Consider the following 10472-nt stretch of genomic DNA (forward strand, 5'->3'; position numbering starts at 1 on the left):
TCAAAATATTATTCAGTAAGATTTTTGGTCCTTCTTCTTCCATTCTGGAGCTCTGTTCTAGTCATCACTGAGCAGAATTCACTCAAAACCCTAATTCTAGAATGCTAGCAATACAGCTCCCTGCTCGTCTTGTCGTGAGATCCATCACCAGCTTCTCCTCCACCTCCACCACTGCCGCCACCGCTACCACCTTGCAGGAAATCGCCGCCACCCGTAAAGGTTTCTTCTTTTTATGATTTCTTGCTTTTATATGCCAAACTTTGTTTCTGGCTTCTCAATCTTCTTATTTCTTGTTTGATGTGTCACTTGAATGGCTTTGTATTGGAATCTCTCGAATGCAATGCCCTTTTTTATTATAGGAATGAAGCAGTTGACAACCAAACTCTATGAATTGTTTGAAAAAAAGATGGGCTTGCAGGTCTCCTGTTGAATGTGCTTTGAGTTTGAGAAGTTTTGTGATTGCGTTCTTTAGTGTGATTATCACATGAATGAAAATTTGGCATTTTATTGAAATTAGTTCAAAGATAAACCTTGAGCTTTCAGTGTACCATGGGTTTTTAGATTTTGAATCAATCTAAATATCTCTCTGGCCAAATTTATTATTGCTTGTGTTTTTTTTTTTTGGTTTGATTTATCAATGATCATGCACTTATTGTCATTCTGAATAGTCTCACAAATGCCTAGTCTTACTTGTATCATCTCCTTCTTAGGTCTGGCTAAGGTTGTCTTGAAAAAAGGCAAAACACAAATTTTTCGTGATGGAAGTCCGATGGTTTACAGTGGTGCAGTTGATAGAATAATTGGCAGACCGCCTCCAAAAACTGGCGACATTGTTCTGGTGGCTGATGGGTTAGAGAAGCCGATTGGTTGGGGTTTGTACAACTCAGTGTCCATGTTCTGTGTTCGTCTTATGCAACTTGAAGAAGAGGCCACTAGGTGATTTAAAAAAAGCATCCCAGCCTGGTTGTGTTATTTACTTATTTGAGGCTGCAGATATTGTACTTTGACTTGTGTATCTACTAATCATAGAAGACTGCTTGCAGGGATTTAAATTGTGCATTGGACATGGAAAAGCTGCTTGAAACAAGGTTTGACGCTGCAATAGAATTACGTAGAAGTCTGGGTCTTCCATCAGTGGATACCACTGCATATCGTCTTATCAATAGCGAAGGTGACAGGTTTGGAAAGTGGCTTTTTTTTCACATTTTCTATTTGGTATTTATTTCTGGGATTTACTGTGAAGATAATTATATTCACTTCTACTATATGCTTTATCTAATTAAGTGTTGGTTAACTGAGATATAGAATAGTCAAAAACTTAAAGGTACATCTGAGGTTTTATGTACAAAATTTATTGAAAATAACTTTGTTCACTGCATCAGAATGTTAAGCTATAATGCAATTAGTGTGAAATCCAAGTGAGGTGCTTATTTGGAATTTCAACCTAAAGGCATGTTGTAGTGTTTGTTTGGGAGGAAGTCCAACAATCTGTTTGTGTGTTGGGACTGTTGATTGTTGAAACTGAATTTATTTTATATAGTTATCTCTGTATTTTTTTGTTGGATTTAGTTAAAAGGATGAGTAAGTCATAGAAACATATTTAACTCAATCAAATACTTGTTTGTGTAATTCCAAGTTCCAACAGATTGTTGCTTTGTAGGTATGAAGCCGTGTGATCTGAAATTTTGTAATATTTGATTTGACACTAATGACAAACTTCAATTATAGCTTTTGATATTAATTTTATTGATAATGAAACTGCTTCATTATTATCCTGTTTTTCATTTCCATTCTTGCGAACCTCGTGGCCAGGAATCACAGTTAGTGGCATGTGAACCTATGTTTCTGACTCATTAATGGCAATATTGTAAATGATGATGATTCTTTGTTGTCCGTAGTTTTTCAATTTTTGTAACTAATATCTTATCATAGTGGATATATATTTTATTTGCAGGTTGTCTGGCCTAATTATAGATGTTTTTGGAGATGTTGCAGTAGTAGCTTCATCTGCTGCATGGGTTGAACAGTACAAATCAGAGATAGAGTTGCATATCAGAACTATGAAGAATATAAAACATATAAAATGGAGACCATCAATTGATATCTTAAAAGAAGAAGGTCTGGACATAACAGATCAAACAGATTCTGATTCATCTATGCTTTCTGAAGTAAAGGTAAAATGTTAAACTAATTATTAAAGGAAATATTAGATGTTTGCCTTGCCATACTGAATTGGTAAAATTGCTTGTGGTCTTTGTGAAGAGGAAGCAATCTTCTTTTCATGCCAATTCAAGGATTCATGGAATCAACTTTCTCCAGTTCAGGCCAACAGAAAGCCTGTGCTCTTGGCTTAGTTTTTTCATAAAAATATAAAAAATAAATATAAAAAAAAGTTATATCATTAGTTTCATGTCACTATTTACAGGTGATAGAAAATGGCATATGCTACAATGTCTCCTTAGCAGGTCAGAAGACTGGGTTTTATGCAGATCAACGTGAAAATCGTCGTCTCATATCATTAATTTCAAAGGGTCAAAAAGTTCTTGATGTTTTCTGCTACAGTGGTGGTTTTGCTCTAAATGCAGCAAAGGGTGGTGCTGAGTATGTCATTGGTAAAACTTTTGTAAGCTCAGAAACTGTTTCATGACAACTTCTGATATAGTAATTATAAACTTAAGGTAATTTGAAAGGAAAAACCGAAGAAGTTGTGAGATGTATATTAGTTTTAATTCTTTGTTCATCTTGAATTGCTGGTGATATCACTGATGATGACAGCCTATTTGTGTGGTTGTCTCAATGGATCTAGATCAGTGTTGGGTCAATGCATTGGAAGTTATATTCTTCTTGACGTCTTAAATTTTGTAAGGCACTAAATAAAATTATGACCTCTCAGGAATTGATTCTTCATCACCTGCTTTGGAGCTTGCTGAAGAGAATGTCCGTCTGAATAAGTTCAATCCCGAAAAAATTTCATTCATGAGAAAAGATGCAACTGAATTCATGAAAGAAGCTGCATCCAGACAGAAAGTTTGGGATATAGTAATTCTTGATCCTCCAAAACTAGCACCTCGAAGAAAGGTATCACCTACTTTTGCCAAGAGACAAAAGGATGGATTCATGAATATATATTTATAATTTGTAGATTATAGCAGTTTCAGTGATGATGATTTTTTCTTTTTTGTTTTTTTTTGTTTTTTAATTTTACACAAGTTTTAAAGCAACCAAATGGATGGGATTCAATTAGTTCCCAGGCCATGATTCAACATCTTGTTTCTTATTGAAAAGCATTAGGTCCTTTCCATTCTTGGGGAGGTTTAGAGAGTTTTGCCCTTAATCCATTTCTTCTGTGAATTGTTGCAAGCTGTGTCTGAGATTATGCAATTTAGCACCGCCATGAATAACGATCTTTGTCTAGATAAAAACCAAGTAAAATAGCGGACTAAATTTTCATGTATGACGCTTCATAAATACAATTTGAAGTCATATCCACTTGTAGATATGTAGGTACTGTCTGGTTGTTTTACCCAAGCCCAGTAACTGATTGTTAATCTTAAGTGTATTGTTTGAGGTATACATCTTGATCAGACTAGGCCATCTAGTTCAATGCCCTGGCAGAGTTTTTAGCATTAATTCCATGCCTAAAATAGGCATCCAGGACTTCCATTTGATTTAGGAGTCTATTGCTTACTATAAAAATTTGGGTTAGATCTAGCTGTTATTCCATAGTTTTCACAAACTAGTTAGTTTGATAATTTTCATGTGAGAATTGGATTGTTATTTGACAATTAGCAGACCTTCAAGTAACAAATTACTTATTTTGCTCTAATTTATAGCACAATGGTTTTCTTTTTAATGATTCTTCTTCTTCTTCTTCTTCTTCAATTCTTTTTTAGGTTCTGCAAAATGCATCTGGTATGTATAGAAATCTGAACTCATTAGCAATGAAAATCACAAAGAAGGGCGGCCTACTCATGACATGTTCTTGCTCAGGAGCCATCACTCAAAGTGGAACATTTCTACGTATTCTTCAGGCAAGTCCCTTTTCGATCAATACACACTCCCTGGTTTTATATAAATTCAGAGGAACAACACCCATAGTTGAAAACGTTTGTTGTCTTAGAAATTATCAAAACGAGGACTTAACATCTTAGCATGTGTGTTAATAGCTAATACATAACACAAAAATTCTCAACGGAAGTTTGATGCAATCAGGATGTTTTAACTACTTTCGATGTAGACAAATAACCAAGGATTCTTGACCTCAGTGACGAATAGTTTAGAGTGCAGATTTTGGAGGTAGTTCAGTGGCGTTGATTTTTAACTTAAGCAATTAGGCAAACCTTCCTGTGTGTTTACAATAGTTATCTTGCTACCATTTTTTTACTTCTAACCTTGTTACCCTTTTGTGCACCCACTTATTATGTGAACATGTAGGAGAAGAAAATACAGTATTTTGAAACAATGTTATGTTTTCTGGTTTCTTTTTTTCAGGGTGCTGCATCATTGGCAGGTAGAAAAATCACAATTTTACGGCAAGCTGGAGCAGCGTGTGATCATCCCATTGACCCTTCTTACCCTGAAGGTGCGTATCTAACTAATTACTTGCTCAGAGTACTGTGATAATCAGTCCTTCCTGCTGAAACAGGAATCAAAAATATGTTATGTTGTCCAATTTCATTGTATTTCTTCAGATCAAATTTTTGTAATATTTTTCCGGTAATGGTGGTTGATTAGATCATCATATCTTCAAACCTTGTGCCTCGCAAATTTTGATTGAGAAAAAAATAGAGGAAAGAAATGGAACGAATTACATCTTTATTTATGTTTTTTTTAGCAGAGAAATTTACGTGGTGTTTACTTTATTGCTATGTTTTTCTTGATCATATTTATGCTTGTAGGAGGGATTTCTTTTCCACCTTAAATTAGTTAACCAGCCTCAAAAGTTAATTAAGTTTAATCATCTTTTCACCATATCTAGATAGTGGCATTAATAAAAAAAAAAACGTTTTAAAAAAAGAAACCAAACTAGAAACAGCCTTTTAACTAGGGATGGGCGTAGGACAAGGACTCCCTGCCCTGTTAGGGAGCGAGGGAATCCTCAGTTCCCTCCCCAGTGGTGTGGTAACAGAGAGCAGGGAAATAAATTTTCCTAATCATTGTAGCAAGGCCGGAGAGTGATTTTCCCGCCCTAAAATGTTTTTTTATAAATATATATATGGATATTTTTTTAAAAAAAGGTCGTATTTGTAGACTGGGTGAGAATCCCCACCCCCACAGAAATCCCTGTGGAACAGGAAGTGGGGATTTTCTCGTCCTTGATCTCTCAATGGATCGAGGGAGATGATCCCCATCCCGCCCCACCACAGTGCCCATCCCTACCCATCACAGAAAAGCAACTTGTACAAATGGTAAAAAAGAGCTCAGAATGGCTGGATTTTGATTTTGCAAATTACACCAACAGAATACACAGCCAGGATCCATGATAGCTGAAAAAGCTCAGGTCCCATTTAAGCAAGCAAGTAAATCTCTCATCACAATTAGTCATACCTACTAATTCTAGAGAATGATCCACCAAGTTTCTATGCTACATTATACATGCATTTGGCCAATTTTCAATTTCACCAAAAACACAAGCCCCAAAGAACAAACACATTATCCTTCGGTGCACTTGCTTTTAGAATATACAAAGCCAGATAGAAGCATATGAGCACACAAACATAAAACATGAACCAACCATAAAGCCCTTTCTCGTATAACCATTATCTAGAATATTTAACGTCCAGCGCCAGTTCTATTCCATGATAAATATGATGTATCTCCAAGTTTCCTGAAAACAAAAACATAAGATACATAGTTACGATAAGGATGTGTTAATAATATAAGAGAAAGGTCCATTGATGATGGGGCCATTGGTAGAGGAACATAGAGGAGAGGGAGAACTGAGAAGACTATATATTAAAACCTCCAAGCTCACCCAACACTTGACTCATAATTATAGAAAGTTTGCCTATTATAAAATAGAAATCATTCGTAAATAACAATAATACCAACAATAAACTCACAAAATATATCTAAAATGCTGAACATATTTTAATATAAGGTAACTAATGCCCCACATTAGTTAATTCAATATATTGGGATTTATTATATAAACTTGGACCTCTAATGCTATCAGCTTTAAGTTTCTGGATTAAATCAAGATGAATTTAGCCAAACTAACATGTGCTTGGTTTTGCATCGAACATTATATCAAAAACTAATATATAGATAGTATGTTTGCAATATGTATAGCAAAAAGACTAAAGCATATCAGGGAGAGGGTGTATTAGAATAACTAATGGTCTTATGTGGATTGAACTCAACTAACATGTGTTTGTTTTGCATTTGACATGATATAACTAGCTTGTTTGCAACATGGCTACCTAAAAAGATTAGCACATACAAAGGAGGATATTAAAGCTAAAAAGATGAACATGCACCAACGGGAGGACTAAGAGTCACTAATAGATCCATATTGGTTAATTTAATAAATTTTAATTTTAATATAAACATATTTGGTCTATTATCCCATAAATTTAAGCTTTTGGATTGAATTAAGATGAATTCAACCTTGCTAACATATGTTTGATTTGTACCTAGCAAAATGGAATACATATTTATATGGTGTTTGCAGGTTGATAGACCTTCAAAAGCAAAAACATGATCAACAACATAACAGACACATCTGGAATTCATCCCAAACAAAACCGTTTTAACTGTGAATTTGAAACTTCATTATTCAATCACGGGGTATGTTACAGTCAGCAACAATGAAGTACAGGAAATTGGATACCAACCAAATATAAAAAAAAATATATATATATTAAAAAGATCCAGGAAACTTAATCCTGCTAAGAGTTAGGAAGTAGGAACTTAAACATGCTGATCAAATATAATCCCCTTGCCAAGGACTCAAGCTTCATCTTCAATAATTGAAGTTAGGGAATGAAAGATAATCTGGTTCATTTGACTGCCGACTCACATAGTAAATTTGGCATCTTCCATATATTGGGTCAAAAGAGATTAGTCATGTATAAGATAAATGCTGGTTTAAGATTCAATCATTCAAAGCATATCTTTTCATAGAGGTTTGCCTCTGGGATGAACTGTCGACTCATGCATTATAATGGTTAGTTTCCATTAGGGCAAACTGGGTTGTCATAGAGGCTTGAGTATCTGAAGAATCTGATAAGTTGGAGGATAACTTCTCATGTTTTTAACTTTCAAGTCATCTATGGCTTTCAAGAACCCTTACACTCTTTAATGAATTCCTGTTAACCAAAAAAAAAAAAAGGTAACTGCTACAGGTTTAAATTTAGATTTAAGTCACATTTTGCTTCAATTTCTAATTGAACAAGGGAATAAGTGAATGTATTGTTCCCATGCAATCAATAGAGATATATAGATCAATATTTTTCTAAAATTTTACAATGTAAAATGTTAAAAGATACTCATGACAAAAACTAACTGTTATGTATTTATGATTCAGCTTAAGTGATCAGATCGAAATTTGCAAGCAACTTACCTTGGTTTCACAAAGTATACAACGGTGAAGGCGGCAGCCAAGAAAAAGCACAATCCACCAACAGTCAAATATCCAATACCAAGAAAATCATTCTTTCCTCCAAGCCAGCTTGTCGTGGACAAGACAAGCTTCTTCTTACCACTAAAACTGTAGGTGTTGTAATTGTTCTTTAACACCACTGTAATGATATCATTCTTCTTAAGATCAACCTCTATCTTCCCGTACAGCTTCCTAAATGTTGGAAGGGCTGCAGTACGCATCCAAACAATGAGGTTCTCCTGCTCACTCAACTATTCAAACAAAATCATGACAAGTCAGTATTGTGCCTAAACAGTTAAGCATAATAAAAATGACTAGATCAATTACAATAGGCTTTTTGTTGACTAATGATCCATTGGAACCTAGGAAATAAATTAAAATTCTTGCAATCTTATTAAAGCAGGCTTCCTTCAGTTATATTAATTTATTAAATAAGGAAATGGGAGGTTAACAACTAATCTTCTAATTATGGATGCTGGGGAAAAATGTAAATGATAAACAAGCTAAACATAATACGGTAAAATCAGCATAAAAGCTATAAATTAAATACAGTTAAACCTAGCATAGAGAACAAATTACCAAATTAATTTCCAAGATGAAGTGTCTCATGTGATGCATGGTCATAATTTGTCACAGAAAATAGAGGGAGGAGCTTACAGACTTATTTAAATCAAGGCTTCCACCACCTATGAGAGTACCGTTCTGGAAGTTCTTGGGAAAAACATTACTTCCAAACTTATGGTCTCGGTCACTTTTCCAGGATATATTTGTCTTGTTCACTGTCAAGGATTGGTTGCCACGGGTAAAGGTGTATGTGTCATTGAATAAGCTCCATGCTATTAGACCACAAGGAACAATTGGGCTGCCCATTTGCAGTGGTCTTCTCTGGATCACAGCCACTGGTCTCATTTGCTTTTTTTTCATCCCGAAGTTGTGCATCATTGCGACTCTTCACATACCTTAAATGATTTCATAAGTTTAAATGAGGACATCAGCTTCAACAAAGCTGCCGAAAATTTTCCTTACCATTTAAAATTTTCAACCTCTAACATTCGATACTTTGGGTAAACAAAAAACATAAATTTCCTGTCGGTCACTCAAAAATCAAACTATGAGCCAGAGATTAATTCCTGAAGGTCAAACAATTAACAATTCCAATTTACTCAAGCTGACTACTTGTATATATATATATATATATATTGGCAATAAGGAATAACCACATTTTCCAACTATGATTTCATGAAGAAATGTAACATCATTCCAAAACATAATTAAAAAAATAATGATAAGAAAAATATACCATAAGTTACAGTCTTTAACAGCACAAACTTGGAAAATCAAATCAGAAGTGTAAATAAAAGAGGTCCGACAAGATCATACCTCCTATGGTTTTGATAGAAGTTATCAAGCTGATAATACACATAAATAGGCTGATCCATATCCTTGGGCACCTAAAAAAAAAAAATACACGCATGATCCCTCTATTTTTTTGTTTGGAAGAACAACTTAGTAATACAATGTGCTTAACCAATCTGTAAGAATAAACAATTACCGACATACCACTTAGTCTAAATCCAACTATGGCATTAGATATTTACTTCTCACATAATCATATCATGAACAATAAAAAAATGCTCTGCAAGAGAACTCACTCTAACTTTCCGAATACAAGTTTTGTTGATTGCCTTATTCTGTATGTATGCAATCTTATTGTCGGTCATGTTCTTGGGAATGCATTCAGTATCATACCGATCAACTATCTCAACAACCTAAAATAAAAAAAAAAAATTTTGAAAATAAATGAAGTATCAACAAACAAATCTTTAACCACATGAATTAATACCAATCCACCAAAACATACATTATTGGAAGCAAACAGCGAAGCAACACCAATGGGAACAAAGATCAATCCAATGAGGGTGAAAACAGAAATCACCTGCAACAAAGCCAGCTATTAGAACCACACAGATACAACCGAATTCCAGAGTACCAGCATTGTTTCTAGGTTTTCTTACCCACTGTGGAGTGAGAATCGGCTTGCAAGCTGGAAGCTCTTGCTGAGTGAACTTCGAATCTGAAAACACAAGAACACAAACTACATTGTAGATAAATTCACAAACTAAAATAATCACCAGAAAACAAAAATCCAAAACCCTAATGAGATTTAAAAAAAAAAAACCTGAGAAAAGAAAGGAGAAATCAAACAGAGATCACTGAGACGAATCAAATCTGAGAAAAAACAGAAACAACAACAGATCGAGAGATTGAAAGGGAAACAAATGCATACACTTAGGGCGCTTCGAATTCCGGCGAGTGGCCGATGCGTCGGCACTGGCGGAGCTTGGCCCTGCGTAGCTATTATTCATCCCAGATCACTCGAGAAGAAGAAGAAGAAGAATGGGATCTAGGGTTTCTCTTGCTCTTCGCTAGTGCTCGATGTCGGTGTATGCTTGGAAAGCAAAGGAGTACGGTGAGGGCAAAAGGGTCAAAACATCACATAGGATTTAGAGTGCCTTTTTCGCGGTAATTTTTTTAAAAAAATTAATTAAAAAAAAAGAATTTTTTACATTTAAATCTATTTAAAATTTACCAATTTAATCATTTCATAATCCATTCTTAAATTTACAAATCTGTTGTTGGATTTGGTGAGCAAGAAGGAAAAGCTTATATCTTATCCTGTATTTGATGAACACAGTTATTCATTTAAGTTTTTTTTTAAACCATTTTGAATTTTAAGAAAAAAATAATTATGTGAAAATTAGAATGTTGAGGAATCAAGGCATAGCCTAGTAGTTTTCTATCTTGCTTGTGCTTTGGGAAGGTCTCGAGTTCGAAACCTCTCAAAGCATAATGTCAAAAATAATAAAAA

At 34.6% G+C, this 10472-nt stretch overlaps 2 protein-coding genes across 5 annotated transcripts; one reads left to right on the top strand and one right to left on the bottom strand.

The window, feature by feature from the left end:
• Positions 1 to 7618, top strand: LOC120263380 (ribosomal RNA large subunit methyltransferase I). Of its 4 annotated transcripts, none has more exons than XM_039271254.1 (9): positions 1 to 219; positions 711 to 936; positions 1044 to 1171; positions 1933 to 2174; positions 2426 to 2612; positions 2894 to 3078; positions 3894 to 4031; positions 4492 to 4582; positions 7529 to 7618. In XM_039271254.1, the coding sequence occupies exons 1-9, from the start codon at positions 102 to 104 to the stop codon at positions 7531 to 7533; spliced, it is 1320 nt and encodes a 439-aa protein (XP_039127188.1). In that variant the 5' UTR covers positions 1 to 101; the 3' UTR covers positions 7534 to 7618. The 4 variants fall into 4 exon arrangements, with proteins under 4 accessions (XP_039127188.1, XP_039127189.1, XP_039127187.1 ...); XM_039271255.1 differs by lacking the exon at positions 7529 to 7618 and having other exon boundaries at positions 3894 to 3912; positions 3991 to 4031; positions 4492 to 4822; XM_039271253.1 differs by lacking the exon at positions 7529 to 7618 and having other exon boundaries at positions 1044 to 1178; positions 1955 to 2174; positions 4492 to 4822.
• LOC120263381 (ALA-interacting subunit 1-like) lies at positions 5488 to 10068 on the bottom strand. Its single transcript, XM_039271256.1, is given in 9 exon segments — positions 5488 to 5827; positions 7565 to 7854; positions 8261 to 8470; positions 8472 to 8562; positions 8984 to 9054; positions 9256 to 9372; positions 9465 to 9539; positions 9619 to 9677; positions 9891 to 10068. Coding segments are annotated over 9 exon segments (1047 nt in total). The 5' UTR covers positions 9970 to 10068; the 3' UTR covers positions 5488 to 5772.
• Between the last annotated feature and the right edge of the window lie 404 nt (positions 10069 to 10472).

Source organism: Dioscorea cayenensis, chromosome 6, assembly GCF_009730915.1.
Source record: "Dioscorea cayenensis subsp. rotundata cultivar TDr96_F1 chromosome 6, TDr96_F1_v2_PseudoChromosome.rev07_lg8_w22 25.fasta, whole genome shotgun sequence".
Classification (NCBI taxonomy): domain Eukaryota; kingdom Viridiplantae; phylum Streptophyta; class Magnoliopsida; order Dioscoreales; family Dioscoreaceae; genus Dioscorea; species Dioscorea cayenensis.